Genomic DNA, 23401 nt, shown 5'->3' with positions numbered 1-23401 from the left:
GTTTGGATGAATACTGAAACGTCTTGTATTTTATATTTTTTAATCCAGTGTTTTTAAATTAAAGCGTTGTTGAAATGTTGTTTCCTCCAGCCAATAATGACATACAGTACAGGCCAAAAGTTTGGACACACCTTCTCATTCAATGTGTTTCTTTATTTTCATGACTATTTACATTGTAGATTCTTACTGAAGGCATCAAAACTATGAATGAACACATGTGGAATTATGTACCTAACAAAAAAGTGTGAAATAACTGAAAACATGTCTTATATTTTAAATACTTCAAATTAGCCACCCTTTGCTTTTTTGATAACTCTGCAAACCCTTGGTGTTCTCTCAATGAGCTTCATGAGGTAGTCACCTGAAATGGTTTTACCTTCACAGGTGTGCTTTGTCAGGGTTCATTAGTGGAATTTTTTTCCCCTTGTTAATAAAAAAGCAAAGGGTGGCTACTTTGAAGAATCTAAAATATAAGACATGTTTTCAGTTATTTCACACTTTTTTGTTAAGTACATAATTCCATATGTGTTCATTCATAGTTTTGATGCCTTCAGTGAGAATCTACAATGTAAATAGTCATGAAAATAAAAAGGAAACGCATTTGAATAAGAAAGTGTGTCCAAACTTTTGGCCTGTACTGTAAGTGATGCGTGGGGATAGTGCATAAACTATGTGACCAGCCACCTCTTTTTTGTTGTTACTGTTGTTGTGTGTGTGTGTGTGTGTGTAATATATGTTTCTCTCTCCTTTTTATTAAGTTATGATGGATAATGACACTATATAGCCAGATATAATTATAATTATAATATTACAATTTCTAATAATGCTAAAATTGAAATATTTACCTGGTTGAATAACCAAATGAGTTTGATATAATGCCTACAAGAGACACACTCTACTCCAGAAGAAGAAGAGAGATGGAAACGAGAATGAAAGGGGCCTATGTTTTTTAATTATGGTTCAAGAAATCAAACAGGTGTTGAAATCTTATTAAGAGAGCATATGGATTATTTTTTATATAAAACGGAACATGATATGGATGGCCGTATAATTGTCTTAGATATCAAAATCAAGAATACTCAATTATGTTTAGCTAATATATATGCTCCAAATAATAATGTTCCTATTTTTTTTTAAATATATGCATGACATGATCCAGAAGTATGAAAACCAGATAATCATATAGATAAAGACAGGGGCAGGGGACAGAAAAGATTATCAAGATAAATAAAAAAAAAACGCCATGCCATTACATCTCTAATGTCTGCTATGAACTTACTTGATATATGGAGAATAGGAAATTCAAATAAAAAGATAGACATGGCGAAGAAATTCAATTTTCTTGATCTCGTTCTCTTTAGTCTCTAAAGTTAGTCAAATAACAATAACTGAAAATTTTTATTCTGACCACCATCTTACAGAGATGGGGACTCGAGTCTGAGACTCACGGAGAACTATGATTAAACCATCACAAGATCATTTTGAAATTTGTCGACCCCCTATTAGAAATTATAAATGGTTGGCAAAATATTAAATTAATTCTGATATTTATCTCTTTTTGTATCCTTTAAAAAGATAACTTCTCCGCCATATAATTTTCAAACATATTGGGAAAATATTTTTGATTTCCCTCTTTCTTGGCAGAAAATGTTTAGGTTTATTTTCCAGTCATCATATTCTACTTATGCTTTCCAACTTAAATTGTTTTTGCCCACAGGAAAAATACTAAAAATATGGCTGACAGCTGATTTTTCTAGATTTTGTGATAAGGAGGTGGAAGATACAATGCATGTATTTTGGTATTGCCCAGTTGTTGCATGTTTTTGGCACCAGGGACAGACTGACTAACTGAACAAAGCATCTTTTTACATTCATCGCCATTTAATATAATTTGGGGTTTTCAGGATCATAATCCATTACTTAATACTGTTGTTCTAACTGGAAAAAAAACAAAACTTTTATTTTCAGCAATACAAAGACATTGTTATTGAGTTCATTTATTTCTTATTTTAAGCATTATTATTTACAGGAAAGAATCATTTTGATAGGTAGAGCTAAAAAATGTGATAGGAGACTATGGCGATAACAAAGACATGGGATTCTGAGTTGTGATTTATGATTAGCTGTCTCTTCTTTGTTATATACTTTATTTCCTGCCACAAATCACCTAATTTGAACATGGGTAAATTTAATTTCTTATGTAAATATAAAGATTCCTTGTATTTGTGTATGGAAGTATGTTTTTGTGTGTTATGCTATGATTATCAGAAAAAATTAAAATAAAATCATGAGTAAATTCATTATTTAACTTCTAAATCTTCCTTGGCCATAAATAAGTAAAAAAAGTAAAATAAAAAGTCCCAAACCCACAAGTGCACATAACATGTTTTGGCGTGGTCAAGGTAATGTGATATTTATACAATTTTGATCCCTTGCAGTCTCTCACACAGTAAAGTCAGTGAGGGTTCAGGTCTTAAGGGGTTGAGATTGGGACTTGGACTATAGTATGCTCCCAAGTTTAGGGATGGCTCCTGATTTTTCCAGGTAAGTGTGGAAGAACTTGACTGGCCTGCACAGAGCCCTGACCTCAACCCCACCCAACACCTTTGGGCTGAAGTGAAAGACTTATTGCCCAACATCAGTGACCAACCTCACTAATGCTCTTGTGGCTGAATGGCAGTAGTGGAAGAAATATTCAGATCTTCTACCTGAGGCATGCTCCGTTGAACACATAATTGAACATAACATGCATATGTGGCTGTGACGGTATGGATTTTGTGTGGCGAAGAAGCAACGTATCGCCACACTGTCGCGGTTAACCACAACCCCCTTTTATGAGAGTAGCGTAAGTTAGAGTGTGTGTGTGAGGAAAAGCGAGAGATAGTAAAGTCAATGTAAAGTGAGGTAACTGTGAATAAAGCAACACGCTTCACATGACATGGTCAACAGATGAAGATCTGTTGTCAATACTGCTGGTAAAGTAAAGAGTGTTACCCCCGACAGAGCATCGGCCCTGGAGGGAACGTCCCGACCACGGTCTGGGAGCCCGAAACAAGAAAGGTGTAACACCCCCCATCTACTCAGCCAGTTTGCTTTAAGCTTTTTCTTTAAATACTGTAGAGTAACAGAATAAACAACCTTAATTAATTAAACCTTACGACAAATGCTGCAGCAGTGTTTCAATTTTGGCTCAATGTAAAAGTGTATACTGCGTTTTGCTGTCATTTACCTTCCCGGTGCTTTACCATCTCACCTTTGATCTATTTCACAGACAGTTCAAAAAGCTCTACTGTCAATAAAGATTAAACAAAGTGTGTTCGCCCATAAAAGAGGTTTGCCGAGGGCAGGGCATAGTAGGCTAGCAGCTGAGCAGGGAGAGAGGGCGACTTTGCAGTATGCTAACTTGTGGCTTTCTCTACCAATATAAGCTGCTCTGTTTTAACAATGTTAGGATACAAAACCTTGCATGCAGGCTAAAATTCAACCGTGGTGTTTTGTCTGGATCAAGCTATGAGCAGAGGAAAACTATGCTAGCTGCTAGGCTAATTTATGCAGTGTAAAGTGTAATGGTAAAACACTGCAGTGCTATGCCCTCCATCTAAGCTGAGAACAGAGACCTGACCTTCCCTTCCCTACTATGTATTATATATTCAATTATGGGTTATCGGTAGCTATCAAAAGTACTCAAGCCTAGAAATAATTCATAATAATCAGGCACACAAAACAAATCCCCAATATATTTAATGGACTGTCCATCCCCTTTGTGCAAAGCTAAACCCCGGGATGAATAAAGTATCTATCTATCTATCTATCTATCTATCTATTTATCTATCTATCAATCAATCAATCAATCAATCAATCAATCAATCAATCTATCTATCTATCGATCTATCTATCTATCTAAAGTAATTAAAAAAAAGAACAGAGAAGCTTTGATTACAACACACAGAGTGAGTGTGACTTCATTCTCTGCTCACGACGCCATTAACCACTAAGTCTTTACATAGCAAATATTTCTTTGCTGCTACATTAATGTTCTGGATGTCGAGTACAGAACCTTTAAAATATCTAAAATAAAAATACTTATTATTGAGGCAGAATGGCCACCGTCACTTAATGTTTGCATGTCATTGGATAATGAAATGTAGTGGAGTAAAAAATACAATGTTACCCTTTTAAATGTAGTCAAGTCAAAGTTTGAAACAGCATAAAATGAAAATACTCAAGTTCAGTATAAGTACCTCAAAATTGTACTTGAATACAGTACTTGAGTAATTGAAGAAGAGTCTGTTATTGACATGTTTCACACATATGATTGCAATCTTTGGGTGTCCACATACGTTTGTGTTAATATGCATGTGTGTGATACAAATCCATATTTGTTGTACAATGAAGGATGAGTGTGTGCGTGTGTGTGTGTGTTTGTGTTGTCAGCTGGCACTCACAGGGTGTCGGTCATCTGGTCAGGTCCATGTTTCTCACTGCATGTGGAAAGGAGAATCTGTCACTTCTCTTATCCTCCCTCCTTCCTTCTCTCTCTTTTTGTCAGTTGAGTCCATTTTTCTCACTTGCAATTAATTCCACATCAAACATGGACTCTCTCTCACTCATTAAATGTTAACTCAAACACACCAAACTGCTAGTTGCTAATTACCAAGCCCATGCAATCTACTCAGGCCCACACAACACCTAATTTTGTCCAGTGGTAGTCTCGCTTTGCCAGACCCTCCTCCACACGCTGCGGAGGAGGGTCTGGCTAGTCCACATAGCATTACAGGATGGGAGAAAAACATGCCCGTCAAGCGCCATGGGCTCCGCACGGAGCTCCGCACGGAGCTACTGCAAAATAGCCTCGGCAAAGAACTTGATTTGGTGGAACGTGTATGTTCAAAAGTTGTTTTAGTTGTGTGAGAGAAAACTTAGATGTAGAGATCTGAGGAGCAGTTAACCATAGTCCTCATAAATCCACCAGAGTTTAAAATTACAACACAAAGAAAGCAGAAAGAAACGGACATCGGTGGAAAAATCTGCCTGCGACCCAAAAAGGATTTTCCCCATAGGCCACCATTGTAAAAGAGACATCTGTAAAACTGCTGCCAGGACACCTCCAACTGTAAACAAGGTCGGTTTTGACTGTTTCTATTCTGAATTTTTAATCCATGGACTTTTAATGTTTGAAAATCTTCCATTGACTGAGAAAAACGATTTAAAATCCTGTGATTCACCAAAATGTAGCCCAAAGGGAACTCGCGGATAGGGCCAGCGTGACAAACACTACTGCACATATTCAGTATGCACATCACAGAAGTAAACCCGGAAGCTTAGAAACTTGTTTGCCGGATGCGCCAGTGAGCAACTCTCATAGGAATGAATGAGGCTCCGCCATTAATGTCTTATAATACATCCACGAATCTACTGTTTGAGCTTTCTTGATGTCAATCACATTGTGGGGTTATTCTGACCAATGAGTCAGAATGTGAGGTGGAGAGTTATGTCATATGTAGGCCAGTGTGGGTACAGTAACGATATAACAATTACAGGATAAAGCCCTGGTCACATCAAAAAGTGTAACATTTAAGTTCATCCTTGTGTTTTTGCAAAATACATGGTGCTAGAAACTTGATGATGTAGGGACTACTCACAGATCTAGGTGGTTAAATACTAAATAGCCTATTGACAATGGTTGTGGACGCTTACACTCGCCTTCCATGTGCTGATTGGTTCAAAATTTAAATGTCCATGACGTCTTGCACTCCATCAATCAACATCTCTTTTGGAAATTTGAATGTACAGAGGGAAATACAAGACGGAAAAGGTAGTAGCATATTTGCTTTACTTACAACAAAACTCACAAAAACAACACATTTGCACGACAGAGAACACAGATTTGCATGACAGAACAACACAAAAGCTAAACCACAATGTCAAGACGACTGTACACCACAGAGGAAGCTTTGGATTATTTTTTTTCTAACGAGTCGCTAGGCAATGTTGCGGTGGATATGTCAGATTCTGCTGCAGATACCTGGTGCAGCGAGGATGAGTAAACCCGTGCACAAAAGATTAAACAGGTGGTACAAGACACTGCTTTACCACTTCATTGAAATAGCTCGACCAACATCTATATTTTGCGCAAAGAGATGTGACATCGGAGTCAGTGTCCATGTCTCACAGCCAGTTCATGGAAGAGCTGTCTGTAGATCTTCGTGGAGTCTTAAAAGGCAGTGACTTTAAACCCAGAGGGGCACAGTGCTTTCCAGAATCACTGGCCTGTGTGGATGAGAAGGAGGAGGGAAGTTCCTTATTTGAGAGACGGAGGTCAGCAGACACTGCAACAAAGGGGCAGCAGTACTGTGTGCTCTTAGACTGGGTAAACCCAGCCCAATCTGTCTGCAATTTGATTTTGCCCTGCAGCTCATGCTGGAAACCTGTAAATAATTCTATCCTGCTTCCGTTACAAATTTGCGGGGACCAATCACAAACTGGCTAATCCACCTGGTGCGCTATTGGCTGGTTTAACACGATGACGATAGAGAAGCGTCCAAGCAACTTTTTGTTTACGGATGACAGCCCCGCAGTTGGCCAGTCTGGGTAGCCATCTCCCGGTGTCGGCTGTCTTACCGGCTGTGAGTGAAACAGAGGGACCGTAGGCTGCTCTGTGCTACCGCTTTGGGCAAACGCTGTTCAGTTGTAGCTATCATAACAATGTTTTTAAATTTAAATTTAATCTAAATTTAATTTGTTTTAAAAAAAATAACGCAGATTAATCCATTCCATATTGACGTTTGACCCGGAGCCGTTCTAGCCACTATTGGACTGTAAAATGAAGGAGGGAGACGAGAATGTGCTGCCTGGATCATTGATTGGAACATTTAACTACTTGTTACTTCTTCCTGCCAACCCTGGCTACCGAAATCTGGTGCCCCTGATATGTCTGCTCTTCTCTCTGATGCTCTGAAACGGCACCACAAACACCGCTGCACGTGACGCTAGTTAACACTATACTCGACAGCAGCTAACGTTAGCCTACCGCTAGCTAGTAGCTGGATTAAACACTGTTAAAATGCTGACAGCTAACGCTAAATTGTGTAAAGTTTGACTGTGTTTTACTGTAGAGGATTCAACACCGGTATGTAACAATCTGCTAGCCTGACAAGCCAGCTGCCACTAGGGTGCGTCTAGATTTGTTGTCTAACAATCTGCAGCTGCGGTCGGAAAAACAACACAGACGGTGCATTCAATGAAACTGGTAAACTACAGCCTCGTGGTGCATTTGAAGTTATTGTAAATGTCCTTTTCCCATCTAGTGGTTGTTTTTGTCGTTCAACAGCAATTTACTAGTGAAATAAGTTATTGTTATTGTTATAGATTATTATCAAATCATTTAATTTTGACCATATGGCCTTAGCAATAAACAAGCCCTTCTTTAATGTCACCGACTGTTTAGTACCCTTCTTTTTTCTTTTCTTACTTTCTTGCAATTTTTTGGTCAAGACAATGGCAACATGGGGCAACATGAGGCTACGCCACAGTCTGCCTTTGTTGCCACTAGTTCTTGGCCGTCTGCTTGGTGTGTCAGGGTCTTTAAAAAAGGCATTTGCCAACAAGTGTCTAACTGAGACTACAAACATCACACACGATGCCGCTAGCCGGGGAAAGGGACCTCGACAGCGGTTCGAGCTAGGTGGAAAGCTAACACTAGCCGGTCACCTGTTCCATCAGTCCTGTTTGCAAGTGTCCGCTCATTAGACATTAGATTGTATCCAACTAACTGCTAACTGCTGTTGGAGTTTGTGACTGTTAAATGCTGACCATTCTACATTCCACGCAAATTTACTTGTTTACAGCCCACCAAGCGCTAATGCTAGTATGCGTTAGCTGAACTTTACAGAGCCTATAATGTGTCTGCACTAAATGTAGCCTGTTTCGTATTCGTTTTTATATATTTTAAATGTGTAACACCACTTGAGCCACGGTGAAACGTTTCGTGTATATGGTTGAAATGACAATGAAACAAACTTGAGTTGAGTAATGCCTCACTGTCTGTCTGTCTGTAAACGGTAGGCATGGCTTGGGAGTGGACTCTAAAGCAGCAAAGCAAGTGCATTCTGGGATTTGGTGTCTTTCATCCACATGAGCCAAAAACGCATTTTCTGGCTTTTCTTGGCCTAGAAGCCACCAATTTCTAAAGAAAATTCACATTTCTACTACATAAGTGACCCAACGGTGAAATATCCCTTTAAACTATTACTGCCTTACTTATTACTGCCTGGTTATCTGTGTAAACGTTAAAGCTACGTTTATTCATATTTCAATATAAGTCTATTGGAAAATAACCCTACTTCTCGCTTGATTAAAATAACAATGTTCATTAAAGTTGCAAGCGGCGATGGACGTGCCCTCGCGCCTCTGCGCACGTCGGTGTTACTGGCGGACGCTGCTCCTTGCGATCGTGCCTCACACAAGACTCTACCTTAAACGGTTCAAAAGCCATAAAAGGGGGTGGCTCAGTATCACATGTAGACCACACATTATAAGTTTCATGTAAATCGGATGATATTTGTCATATAGGGCAGATTTCCTTTTGCCAGTGGGGGGCGCTATGACCAAAAGTAAATTTTGGCCTGTAGATGTGTTATGTACTATGTTAAAGGTGCTGCAGGGGCTCAATTTCTTTAAGTTTGTAGGGGGCGATAGCGAGCCATTTTTGTGCGCCTATTCCCGAAACCCGTAAAAATACATACATTTTCACCAGGATTGATGTAACCGCCAATTTTGGTGAGTTTTTGAGTATGTTAAGCACCTCAAAAAGGCGATTCATTTGCCGGGAAAATAATTCCTTCAGTTTCAATAGGGCCTTCACTGCTGTCGGTGCTCGGGCCCTAATAATTAGTTTATAGTCTCAATCGCTAGTTTCATGTCTTCTTCAATACAGCATGATGTTCATTTTGTAAATTATTGTCCCATTTATTTTAAAATTGACGATAAAGCAGGTGATGCTTTAGGGTGTGGCTACATTTCAATCAGGACAGAGGCCAATGCATAGCCATCCTGGTACATTAAAAGAGCCGTGAACTTGTTTTTAGTTTTGAGTAGCTTTGACTTCATATTTTAGCTTCTAATAGCATTATTCTCAATAACATAACAATCTGCAAGAAACAGGTTGCTTTTAAATCACAAATAGTAGTGACAGTACTGTTTGGCTTAGTTATCAATGCCGTTAGCATTGTGGCTAACACTTTTGTTACTTAGTTTATGACAAATCGTTTTGGCTCTGCTTTCTAACATGATGTCATTGTGCTAAGTGCCTAACTTAGCCTTTACAACAGAGCCGCTTCAATACACATGTTAGATAATGCTACATTACAAAGTTATCTGTTGATTTGTGTTTGTCGCTGTGTGCTCGTGGTGGAAAATGATAGTAAACAGAGAGTGGTGTGTCCGAAATGCAATGCGCCGTAACGTAGGTCCCCTTCAAGGCCAGTTGGAAGTTTATCTAGTGGACAGAATGTGTAACAACAACCACATGCTTATAGTGGCATTGACAATGGATAAGCCTGAGTAATATAGTACATATTAATAACAGGCTACATTTGGGCATTAAAATATTTGAATATTATTTGAATAAAAAAAAAAAAAAATTCAATTTGAATGGTATTATAGATGAAGATTGACAGCTCTAATAAATATAAGACACCATTAAATAAATTATAAGCCAATAGTTTAGGGCTAAAGAACAGTTAGCGGACTTGTGCAACACTGCATTAATCCACCTCAAAGTATTAAAAGTCAGGATGAAACATTTTGTCTGCTTCCTTTTCTTTAAGTAATAACCCCGAAGATTTTACATTTACATACATGTCTGTTAAGTCACTAACTATTGCCGAATAAGTTAACACAATGGTGATTGAGCCTATGGCCCAATGATAAAAGCCCTTGCTTTTGCAGTATTGTGAGCTGGGTGTGTGTGACTACATTTCCAGGAAAAATCACAAGCAGCAGTACACACAGGTTTCAATCACCCACAGTGGTTTGTTCGCAACAGACTTGCTCTTCAACTGCCAACTGACTGAAGTCACATAGGCTACACTGTTTGGATCTCTGGGAAGTGAGATCCAAAAACACATCTGCAAGTACTGCTAATCACCATGCCAAAGAGAACCAAACAGAGATCTTCAAGATTGGAACTTTAATGTGACCTGCTGAAACAGAATCTTTGGACAGGACATTACTCTGGGATTTTGAGAGAAATATACCAGGCAAGTTTTGAGTTTCTGTTTGTGTGTATGCAAAATACACCTAAATGTGAAAAGAATTTTTAATTTCTCTGAGGGAAAGATCCAACTCAAGCTTTAAACCCATATTAGGTTTTAAAGAAAAACTTTTACTCAACCACAAAAACATGAGCAATAATATTTTCTCTCATCTTATATATGTGGGTTATTGATAAGATGCATATCTTTTATTTTGTTTATGCCAATGTGCATTACATTTATTGAAATCAATAATACGAATTATTATTTAACAACTGTTCACACAGTTATTTACAGTTAATATTTTTATGATGTTTCAAGGCTTGTTTAGTACAAAAAAAAGCTGAATAATTATTATTTACTTTAGAGATAGTCTCGCTTTGTCAGACCTCCTCCACAGCGCTGTGGAGGAGGGTCTGGCTAGTCCACACAGCATTCCGGGATGGGAGAAAAAAGTGCTGTGGTTTATTGGCATTTCTTTTAACCAATCACAATCGTCATGTGAGGTGCTAAGCACCGGGAAAAGCCCCAGTGCCGCTGAAAAATAGGAAGGAACTTGTTTTGTTGGAACATGTTTTATTTGGTGGAACACGTTTTAGTCAGTGGTGATGGCGCAGTGGATATGACACATGCCCTTGGTGCGGGAGATCAGGGTTTGATTCCCACTGCGATACATCAACCAATGTGTCACTGAGCAAGACACTTAACTCCTAGTTGCTCCAGAGGCATGCAACCTCTGATATATAGCAATTGTAAGTCGCTTTGGATAGAAGTGTCAGCTAAATGACATGTAATGTAATGTAGTTGTGCAACAGAATACTCAGATTGGATAGATTGTCTAGCCATCTGTCTTGATTTACCCTGCACAGATCTGAGATCTGAGTTAACCATAGTCCTCATAAATCGACCAAAGTTTAAAATTTGAACACAAACAAAATGGAAGGTAACAGACATCCGGCTAAAAAGAGTGACATCCGACGGAATTTCAGACGGCAATGGAGCAATCCCGGGAGTGGATTGTCGTGGATAGATACTACTTTAGAGATGACCTGTGAGAGTTTGATTTCCTGTTGACGTCTGTGTAATCACGCAAATAAGAGGAAGAACAAGGGAAAAAGAACAGTGGTGTAGAGCAGAGTCAAGCAGAAAAACCATTTAGCCTAGCGTTTTAATGTGTATTTTTATATTTTTATAATTTTATAATAATTTATATTTAGTAAACTGTTTTCCTTAACACGCTGCGAGAGTAAGTTTGGGACTGTTACTGAGGGCCAAGTGTGGTTTTGTTGGACTGTGAAGCAGCTTAGCTAAAACGCCGCCATGGCCGGAGAGACAATCGTCGCATTCTTCGCCTGCACGGACGGACCGGACCGGAGCGGAGACTGTGGTCCAGAGAGGTTTTGGAAGTCGACGCGGATGTGTTGCTAAGGAGGGTCTGCTGTGAGAGAAAGTATTGTTCCTGCTGCTCATTGCTGCTGTGCTGCTGCCGACTAAGACAGGTCTGGAACACACGGGAGGTACTGCTGGCCTTATTATTAGTTTTTTTCATGAGCTCCAACTTTCAGCGCCCCAACAAAACTTTATGCAAGCTTGCTTAAAAAACAAACTAAAACAAAAAGTGCACTCAGGTTAACACAGACTAAAAACTAAACTGAGATTTCTCTGTATTGATGTGAATTACATCCTCATCATTGTATTAACTGAATGTTAATACAAAGAACTGAGATACTGAGTTTGTGTTGTTTCTCATTATACTGTAAAACTTTCTCACTCGTTATTAAAGTCCTAACGAGAGTCATAGCTTACCCTAGACAGATTTATTATACACTCAGATTACTCTTTCACATTTTACCAATTATGGAGTTCAAGGGTGTAACACTGTGATTACTGCATACAATGTTTTTCATATTACGAGCCTATGGTGAGAGGGTTACAAATGCTACTTTGGTAATCTGTTAACTCACATAGTGAGGTGCAGACCAGTGTGAAATGAAATAGTGTCACCCAACTCTTCTCCATTAAACCACTCTTTTTTTCACTTGCCTTCATCAGGGTGGTGTCATGTGGCTTATAGATCACTATAAATAATGATTAAAACCCCAGTTACAATATTTATATCTAGTGGATGCAGAAATATGAATGACCAGATATACAAAACATAAAACTTTACAGCCAACTTTTCAACATTTGTTGTAGCATAATAGTCTTTCATCTTAACCGATCAGTGGGTACAAAGGTTAAATCTCTTTTCTACCACGTACTTTAATGTTCTTTGTCTTTGTTGGAGTTGTTTACTTACATACAAATTAACTTTACCTTTACGGTCTTTTCTACATGGATATGTTAACAAATGAATGACATTACTTATTTAAGAACTCAAACAAAGACCGTACTAAATGGTGTATAAATATCCAGTTTCTTAACATTTCATGGAAATTAATCATCCCGTCCATCTTTCCTGAAATATATAGGAATTGAGAAGTTGATCCCTAAGAGTGAGATACTCTGGATTTTTACATTGGGCACTTTAAGTCACAGAAGGTTAAATGAAGAACTAGACTGGAAGCCACTTTTGTAGAGTGTGCTGGATTATATTTGTTAAGAACAATACTAAATTTAGTTCAGCGATGGATGTATTAAAGGAATATGCCACCCTTTGTTGAAATAGGGTTATTCATCGTCTCCTCCATATTTATATAGGTGGGCAAACGCATTTTTGTCTCAGTGCATGCATTGCCTTGGTACGTGTGGACGTGGCCTTTGTGAGTTTGAGATAAGAGGTTTAAAAAGGATTTGCTGCTTTGTATAAAAAATAAAAAGATTCCACCTTTTTACCCACTTATAGGTTAAGATAATGTCAGATAATTATTTACCCATATTTTTCTGTGTTCTCTGTGTGGTTTTCCTACTTTCTTCATTGTGTATGTTTCATGCTTCAGTTTCCTGTTTTATTTTGTAGTCTCTCTGTTTCTCCTGTGTCATGTCTTGTTTTACTTCCTGCCTTGTGTTACCCCGCCTATGTAATTGTCTGCCCTGCCCTAGTCTATATCCTCAACGGTCCACTTCTGGTATTGCTCCAGTGCCGCAGGAAATTCCGACGGATGCATGTCTTTTCGCTGATGTCCGTTTCCTTCAGCTTTCTTTGTGTTGGAATCTTAAAGAGACAGCTAGCTAGACTATCTATCCAATCTGAGTTTTCTCTTGCACAAGAACTTTTGAATGTACACGTTCCACCAAAACAAGTTCCTTCCCGAGGCTATTTTGCAGCGGCTCCGTGCGGAGCTTAGCGCTGCCCATGACGATTGTGATTGGTTTAAAGAAATGCCAATAAACCAGAGCACGTTTTTCTCCCATCCCGGAATGCTATGTGGACTAGCCAGACCTTCCTCCGCTCCACAGCGTGTGGATGGTCTACCCTCATTACCATTGTGTATTTAGTCAGTTTGCTTGTGTCTGTTGGATTCATAGTCATTCGTTGTCAGTCCTTTGTTGAGAAATCTCTGCCTGTGCAAGCTGTATTTCTGTGTTCCTGGATATCTCTCTCTGGCTTTTCCTGCATTTGGATTATTCCTCAATTTATGTGGATTGTAAATTTACTTTGTTTCATTAGGAACCGTTCGGTATTTAAATAATAATGGACCACCGGAGGAAAACAGGGGAGGGTCATGTGTTTTTATTCTTTGTTGATGGGAGGGTCATCCAATTTTTTTTTTGTCTATGGGGGAGGGTCTCCCAACTTTTGTATTCATGAGAAGAGCAAAATTTCAAAGTGGCTTGTTTGGTGCATATTTATCCACGTAGCTCCATGTAGCTCTCTCAGTCTCGGCCCCTATACCTAGCAGATGGGTCCCTCCCTATTAGTCAGCCAGACCTGTAGCTTAGAGACCGTGGGATTTCCCAAACTGAATAAATCCCGCTCGCACATACAAACACAAAACTGCTTTGCTAGCTCAATCATGTTGTAACTGTTGTCTGCTGAAAAAATAATTTTATTCATTAGCATGATTGCCGTACTGTTTAGTTAAAAAACATCCAAAACACCGTACGAAAACATAGCTGACCAGACGCAAGCTTTTATTTTGAAATGCCGAAACTCGCACCGCGGATAACACCAGCCGGCAGCCGGAAAGGCATGAGACGGGAGATATATCCTTTCGGTCCTGGTGATTATTTGTGAAATTGTGAAAACGACAGCCTTTTCAAGGGATTTGAGAAGGAAGGAGTGGTAGCATGCAAGCTCCCAAATTGACGCTTGTCTGAGAAATGGAGTTTTGGATAATGTTCACCTTTGGCAGCTTTACGTATTATGCTAAAATATACAATGACTGAGGAAGCCTATTGACAAGTCCATAGCAAGCTGTTTTCCGCAGTGTGCTTTGTGGTCTCAATGTTTTATTGTTTTATTTCAGGTGAATACTAGTTTACTAGATGAGTAACTTAGTATTTGAAGTAACGCAAGAAGTATGCATTTAATTTCCATGCTTATTGTGTTTCCACAACTATGTTAGTGAGTAAACCTACTGAAATGGCCACCACACCATAACAGAGGAGTGTGATGCGTCAGATGACAATGCAGCCATTTAGCCACCTATGTCATGGCTGTTAAAAAAACAATGGATATCTGTACAGCTTTGCCAAGCCAAATCAGTACAATAAATTGTTGGGGAGGGTCATCCTTTTTCTCCCAATCATGTTGGAGGGTCATCCAAAATGTATTGCTGATGAAGGGAGGGTCAGGTCTATTTTGACTAAAGGTCCCAAACTCCTCCAGTGGCCCCTTAAATAAATAACGACCAGTCCCTTAAAACATTCATACTAACTGCTGCTCCCTTCTCGCCTTTCTGCATTTGGGTCCAAGCTTGAACCTATTTGTGACAGTTAAATTGTTTTTGCTAAAAAATATTTTGAAAAGATGGTTGTAATATTGCATTTATATTTCTCTTGTCAATTTAGTTTGTTAAAAGGTTAGTACACTCAAGTTAGAAATTTGTGCTCCTTCCACAACATTTAACCAGACCATTAGTCAGTGTTGAGCATCTGTCAACATCATTAGGACTAGTACAAACTGATTAGGTCAGAACTATTACATTAATAGCTGTGAAGAGAAATGCTGGCCACTGCTCAGAGGTCAGTACTTACTTTATGTAGTAGGGCACGTTGTTTGGGGAGATGCCTTGCTCAAAGGGGCTCTCTACAGATCCTGCTGAGACAGAGAAACAAGGGTCACAACAATTATTCAAACGGCCTGCAGCTATTAAACTTTTCACACACACATTTTACTGCAGGATCAACATCCTTTAGGTCTAACAAAAGCATGCCCATCCAGGAAATATGTATGCAGCAGTTACTAAAACATCACGTGTAATGAAAAGTTTTCTTAAAAGTAATATGCACAATAATGAAAAACAGCAGGAAAACAAGAAATATTGCTAATTATCTTACTTATTATGCCCACAAGTGTTGGCACACCAACCATTAAAGTAGACTGTGCTTTCTGGGAATTGTCAACACAGAATCCATACCCGTATAAGCGCTATTGTGCCCCAAAGGGTAAAGTTTGCTGCAGTTAAAAACAATGTTGTGGGACAACTGTTCTCACAACATCATCACTGCTGTTTTTATTATTAACCCATCACTATCTCTTTCTCTCCATTATTAAGCTAGATGGAAAATTGATATATGAACAAATGTGACACTGTGAATAGTGTCTCATCCCCAATTTTTTTTTTTACCTAAAGGGATGTAAATTCCTATGTTCAAAACAATCTATGTTTTGTCCCTTGGTATCATTAAATTTGTGCCATCTTTTTCACCATCTTACTGAATATATCATTACTATTTAACCCTATTTTTTGTATCTGAATGGTAATTTCACTTTTAGTTTCGTACTTTTCTTTTCTTTTTCTTACAAGCCTCCCTGTGGTTCATACATTTTAATCACCGCCATGAGCGTATGTGTGATGTTGTGATCTTTTGTTATCTGTGGTCTTTTAATTACTCTGCAGATGAGCTGTAATTAAACTAAAGAGAATTGATGAGAAAAAGCAGCTAGCAGTTTGATGAGTGGCTCCAGGTGGACATCCATAAATGAACAAAAACATGCTTATAATTGTTAAATAAATCCACAATGTTTAATGTTAATAACAACTATTTGTGTAACCCTCCTCTTGAATGCTAAGTCTAGCTCTGCATTTCTACATTACCCCTGTCCTACATTTGTAAATGCAGCATATTTGGCTAGAGAAAGTAATAGTGATAACAACAGTAAGTACAAGAGAAACAGTGATAGCTGTTGCTTATGGCTGCTTTACGTTATTTTTTGTGTGTGGCATTCTTGTCTATTAAAGATGCTGTTGTTGGAAAAATGATATCTCTGCTCCCTTGAAAATAGATGTTAAGTAAAGGACCGTTAAGAAGTGACTCAAAAATCACTTGACATTAAAATTGAATTGAAATTAACTTGACAGTTGGCTGAAAAACTGAGTGCCAGCAAATAACATCCTAACTGTGACCACCAATAGTCTTCACCATGCCCTGCTTAGCGAATGGTCAAAATGAACTACTGTTGCTACACCTTCAAGCTTTTCATTCAAACACAGCACATAGTGTACGATAATACCGATGACACATATCACTCAAAATTCGTAGTAATTTAAAAAAAAACTAAAACAATATGTCCTCGGTTTTACACAGAGCTAGACAAAAACAGACTTCTCATTTCTTGCCATGTTTGTTAGGTGACACACAACTGTGGCTAGCAGGTTTTATCAGCTCTAGCTAACCAGGAGTTGGATCTCTGTCTCTGGCTATCCCTTTTAAAATAAGAATCTAGTAAAATGTCTTAAATATGCACTTGAAGACTACATGACAGCTAAATGAGCATGCTAACATGACATACTGACAATAAAGCTAACTAAGTCACAATGATGATCCATGTAGAAGCCATGGAAATAAAGAAGATGAACACTGTTTCACTTTCACACCAGAAAAGGCTTGTAGGATGAGGACTAGCTGATGTGTTTGGCAGTAATGCTATCTATGGTTGCTGAAGTGTACAGTAAACTAATAACACAAAATGTGTGCTATCCTACATTTTCTAACTTAACCTGTATGTATGTTGTTTGCTAATGATATGCGCATAGGCCTAAAAGTAATACCAGTGTAAGTAACAAGCTAGTTAGTTGGGCCCGCTAATGCTTGTGGCTTATGTCATAAACAACAAATACACTGTTTAATCCATTCCTTCCACTTTGTTTTTATTTATTTTTGGTTTTGGAAAAGCTCATGAAAAAAACACAACCCAAACTCTTTCATTTAATGCACATGTGTCAAACTCAAGGCCCGCGGGCCAAATCCGGCCCCTCGCAGATTATGATCCGGCATATCAATTTACGTTCACAAAACATTTTGGCCCGCCTAGTTTTTGTCTCTTTTTCCAACGTTTTTCTCGCTTTTTCCGACGTTTTTGAGTGCTTTTTTTCCTATGATGGCTGAGGAACTTTTTCCTGACTTCTTTAGGACTATGTTGACCAAACTATAAGTGAGAAGACTATATGACACATGCAATAAGACAGTCAAAGATATTTGACTTTTTCGATTAAAGGAACACACCGACTTATTGGGAATTTAGCTTATTCACCGTAACCCCCAGAGTTAGATAAGTCGATACATACCCTTCTCATCTCTGTGCGTGCTGTAAGGCTGTCTGACGGCTCCAGCGGCATCATGCCAGCACAGAACTTGCAGGTGAATGGTTCCAGCAATCCTACTGCTCCGAATAAGTGACAAAATAACCCCAACATGTGCCTATTTACATGTTGTGATTTGTAGAGTTACAGCGTGTACAAAAAACAAAGTAACATGAGACACAGCCACCTTCTATCCCTAAACAAACCAGGAACTATATTCTTAGGCGGAAGAATATAGTACTTTGGCGGAGTGATATGCTCGCAGCAAGCCTGTCTGAGAATATAGTTCCCGGCTTGTTTACGGTTAGAAGATGGCTGTGTCTCATGTTACGTTGTTTTGTGTACACGCTGTGAAATCACAACATGTAAATAGGAACATGTTGGCATTATTTTGTCAATTTTTTCACAATTTGGAGCAGTAGGATTACTGGAACCATTCACCTGCAGGATCTGTGCTAGGCTAAGCTAATGCTGGAGCCGTCAGACAGCGTTACAGCACGCACGGAGATGAGAAGGGTATGTATCGACTTGTCTTACTCTGAGGGTTACGGTGAATAAGCTAAAGTCCCAATAAGTCGCCGTGTTCCTTTAAATAAAAGCATTTCAATAAACTCTCCATGTCCGGCCCTTGGAGTGATTCTCTTTTTCCAGTGTGGCCCTTAGCGAAATTGAGTTTGACACCCCTGATTTAATACAACAATCAATAAGGGACTTAAACCTACATGTGACTGTGATACAGATGAGAGCCTTTGTTATATTGGGTTAAGCACAAGGTCATATTGAAAACTTACTAAATAACTAACTAAAACTAAAATAAACACGCTGCATAAACAGATCAATACACCATCATAGACTGAAGTAGCAGCAGATGAGAAGGAGTCTTATAGGATTCATATACTCTTTCCCTCTTCACTTATTCAGCTATTCAGTGACCTGTTGACAGTAAAGCGATGTGTCACTGTATCACATCTGTTGCTAACACGTCACTTACTGAGTGCCACTGAATCATGCTGCCAGTAGGTGGGAGACTAATTTTGTCTAACACATTTATAACTCGTTCTTACACACACACACAACCTGAGTATCTTGTTAACCGTCAACAGTCTGTCTGTATGCACGTAGGTATGTGTGCACATTTATGTGTGAGTGTACTTTACTCACCATGCAGAAGGCCAAAGTCCCTGTGAGCGTCTGTCAGCTGTTTTAGATGTTCATTGATGGAGATCTGACGGAGAGAAGAAATCAATTTAGATGAAACCATTACATACTTCAAGAAACAGCAGTAAGTAGAAGTACAAGAATGGGCAGATGGAGGGAGAGGAAGGCGAGGGGGACAAAGACAAGCATGGAAGAGATAATTGAATTTGTAGTGAAGGAATTAGAGAGGATACAGGCTCCTGTGCGTCTCCTTCAGCTCTGAATGAGCTGTCTATCTAGATGGGGTTGAGATAATTGTGCCAATCAGCGCGGCTCTGTAGGTACACACAGTGAGGTGGGGCTAATCCAAGGGGGTTGCACACACTTGTCTCCTGGCTCTCAGAGGCCGGCATTAAAATCCTATCTTTAACCTAAAACAAACAAGAGGTCAAGTAGAAAACAAGATTGTTTTTGTAGTATCAAAATACTGGGAAAGTCATATTTGCACATCTATATTCACACAGGTGTGAAGGAGAATAAGTGACGTCATAATAAAAATCAATGCCTACGATAAAGATGATTAAGTCTGGGCGATGTTAACAAACCTCACACACGAACAAAATATGTTTAACAGATATCTAAAAACAACAAAAGGTAATTCATACAAGTTAGGGGTTTAAGGGGTGCACAAATGGAAACTGCTCTGGATAAAAGTGCTATATAAATGCAGTCCATTCCACTGAATATAGATTGGGGTCTATTTCCATCAGCTGAGGTAAATTAATTGGTCTCCTAACAAATGCAAGAAATCACATCCACAAGAATGATGGGCACATGTCGTTCATGTTGGTGTGAAATGATTTAAGTTTCACACAAGTAAAAAACAAAAACAAAATGAGAATCTAAGACATAAAATAATGCAAGTTAAAATATAAGGATGAAATATATCGATAAAATATAAAATAATTAAATATAATATAAATTTGTGGTAGACAGTAATTGAAAATTAATAAACTGAATGTAAACAGGAATGTAGTAAATGTATATGCATAGTGAGAAATATAAATATACATACACACCTACAGCCACACACACACATATATAAATGTGTGTGTGAATATATATATATATACACACACACACACACACACACACACATATATATATATATATATATAGCAACACTTTATAATAATGGTACATGAATTATCATGAATTCATGTATGACTTCATGCATGAAAAAGCATGAATTAGTACTTCATGAACTATCAGTAATGTACAAGGATTAATAGTATCTCATGCATGACTTAATGCAGGAACAATACGTTAATTAATACATAAATTAAGGTATTTGAATCATCATGATTTCTGATTTATTAATGATGTTCAGGACTGACCAGTTAACTAAACATTACTTCTTCATAACTTTATCACGTTTGTGGCCCTTCAAATAAAGTGCTGACCTGGTCTTTAACATTGTTAAATCATATCTTATTAATCAATTTTAAAGATGGACCAGGTCAGCACTTTATTTGAAGGGCCACAAACATGATGAAGTAATGAGGAAGTAGTGTTTAGTTAATCATGATTACAACACTACAATACACTTCTGGCACTTCTGCCTCACAGCAAGAAGGTTCTGGGTTCAAACCCAGGTCATCCCAGGGTTTGCATGTGCTTGCGTGGGTTTCCTCCGGGTGCTCCGGATTCCGGTATGGTTTCCACCATAAAGACATGTATGCAACTAGGACTACAGTTGAAAATTAGCCTACTGGCTAAAACTGGTGCAGTTACAGAAATGTTGATTAATGTGCATTGTCCTAATTAAAAATAAATAAATCTTAAAGCCTGGCACTTCAATTAGAGATTTACCTATGAAGAAGACATGAACATCATTAATAAATCAGAAATCATGATGACTGAAATACCACAAACGTGATAAAGTTATGGAGAAGTAATGTTTAGTTAATCGTGATTACAACACTACAATTCTTCACTGGTCAGTTTTTTGAAGAAGTCCTGAACATCATTAATAAATCAGAAATCATGATGATACAAATACCTTAATTGATGCATTAATCAACATATTGTTCCTGCATTAAGTCATTCATGAGATACTATTAATCCTTGTACATTACTGATAGTTCATGAAGTACTACATGAGTGAATTCATGCTTTTTCATGCATATGTAGTGCATATTAGGGCAGTCAATAAATTAAAATATGTAATTGCAATTAATCGAATGACTGTCCACAGTTAACTTGCAATTAATTGCAAATTAATTGTACATTTTTTATATATTCTAATTGTACTTTAGAAGGAATATTTAGCAAGTTTTTAATGCTCTTATTAACATTGGAGTGGACAAATATGCTAGCTTTATGCAAATGATTTTATTAATATCGGAACATCCAAAACAATGCCAAATACTGTACCTATAACTAAATAACCTAAAAAGTACTGTATGTTCAAAAATATGCTGAAAGCATAATATGCAAACTCAAGCCCATCAAGCAACAACAGATAGCATATTTACCTGAATGTAACATGACTTGGTAATACTAACAAAATGTTAACTAAACATCCCATTTTTTAAAGTAGTTCAACACAGAACAATGGATCTCATGCTTTACAGCAACAAACACAAATTAAAGGAGCTCTAAGTGATGTGACGCGCTTTTTAGGCTACAACATTTTTTGTCATATACAACAAACATCTCCTCACAACCCGCACAACCGACCGCATTTTTTTACAGTGTGTTCCCGAACACAAAAAAAACGCGGTCGGTTATTTTTAAGGCTCACAAATACATCCCCTTCTACTAAAAAAACAACAATTAAGTCTGGGAGAAACTGTGATGTCTCTGTGGAGGCTACTGTATGTGCGACAAAAGGCATATGCTCGAACAGGAGTTGCCTGGCCTGCAATCATAGATAGATAGATAGATAGATAGATAGATAGATAGATAAGACTTTATTGTCCACTTTGGTGGAAATTTGTCTTTGGCTTCTCCAAAACATTAAAACACAACCATGACATTGGATGTTATTAAACATTTAGCATACAGCACACTAATACTACAAACCATTAAACATAAAACAACAATTGTGCAATGGGCAGAAACAACAGCAGGTGGAGAGGAGGTAGGATACAGCCTACAACAGAACATATTTAAAAATACCTTGTCTTTTATAGTGCAGTCATTTTGCATTCAGTGCCTCTACGGCATGGGGAACGAAGGACCTCTTATAAATATTCCGGCTCACTCTCGGGACCCTGAATGGACGGCCAGACAGGAACAACTCAAACTCAGAGTTTAGTGGGTGTGAGGCATCCACAGATATCTGTCTGGCCTTCCTGAGTACCTCACTCAATCATGTTGCGTGCACTATCAGTGGTCAGTGTGCTGACTTAATGTTCAATGTCCCACTGTCTGGTTAGTTGCAGAAAGTGCTTGGTACACACGTCGGTGAAATGTCTATCCTCTTCTTCACAACAGTCAAAGCATGCGACCAAAGTTCCCACCGTTGGTCAAAATAATGTGCTGTGACCCCAAAGTAACTATGATTACTGAGAGATATTTCCAGTAAGTGCAGCAGTGCATAGTAGCTAGATCAGATCCACTATATATATATACAGTACAGGCCAAATGTTTGGACACACTTTTTCATTCAATGCGTTTCCTTAATTTTCATGACTCACTGAAAGCATTAAAACTATGAATGAACACGTGTGGAATTATGTACTTAACAAAAAGGTGTGAAATAACTGAAAACATGTCTTATATTCTAGTTTCTTCAAAGTAGCCACCCTTTGCTCTGATTACTGCTTTGCACACTCTTGGCATTCTCTTGATGAGCTTCAAGAGGTAGTCACCTGAAATTATTTTCCAAAAGTCTTGAAGGAGTTCCCAGAGATGCTTAGCAATTGTTGGCCCTTTTGCCTTCACTCTGCGGTCCAGCTCACCCCAAATCTCGATTGGGTTCAGGTACGGTGACTGTGGAGGCCAGGTCATCTGACGCAGCACTCCATCACTCTCCTTCTTGGTCAAATAGCCCTTACACAGCCTGGAGGTGTGTTTGGGGTCATTGTCCTGTTGAAAAATAAATGATGGTCCAACTAAACGCAAACCGGATGGGATGGCATGTCATGCTGTGGTAGCCATGCTGGTTCAGTATGCCTTCAATTTCGAATAAATCCCCAACAGTGTCACCAGCAAAGGTCCCACACCATCACACCTCCTCCTCCATGCTTCACGGTGGGAACCAGGCATGTAGAATCCATCCGTTCACCTTTTCTGCGTCGCACACAGACACGGCGG

At 38.5% G+C, this 23401-nt stretch overlaps 1 protein-coding gene across 7 annotated transcripts in view; it reads right to left on the bottom strand.

Moving 5' to 3' along the window:
* Nucleotides 1–23401, bottom strand: part of dmd (dystrophin) — a 416019-nt gene that overhangs the window by 74514 nt on the left and 318104 nt on the right. For 5 of the 7 annotated variants that reach the window (XM_028571814.1, XM_028571815.1, XM_028571816.1 and 2 more), the window contains 3 exons: nucleotides 19103–19166; nucleotides 15393–15456; nucleotides 4446–4481 (listed from right to left, as the gene is read on the bottom strand). In XM_028571814.1, coding sequence (XP_028427615.1) covers nucleotides 4446–4481; nucleotides 15393–15456; nucleotides 19103–19166 — 164 coding nt within the window. The remainder of the gene's footprint in view (nucleotides 1–4445; nucleotides 4482–15392; nucleotides 15457–19102; nucleotides 19167–23401) is intronic. The other 2 variants (XM_028571820.1, XM_028571822.1) reach the window with 2 other exon arrangements.

This window comes from Perca flavescens, chromosome 24 (genome assembly GCF_004354835.1).
Source record: "Perca flavescens isolate YP-PL-M2 chromosome 24, PFLA_1.0, whole genome shotgun sequence".
NCBI classification, from domain to species: Eukaryota; Metazoa; Chordata; class Actinopteri; order Perciformes; family Percidae; genus Perca; species Perca flavescens.
This window is presented reverse-complemented; position numbering and strand designations above follow the sequence as displayed.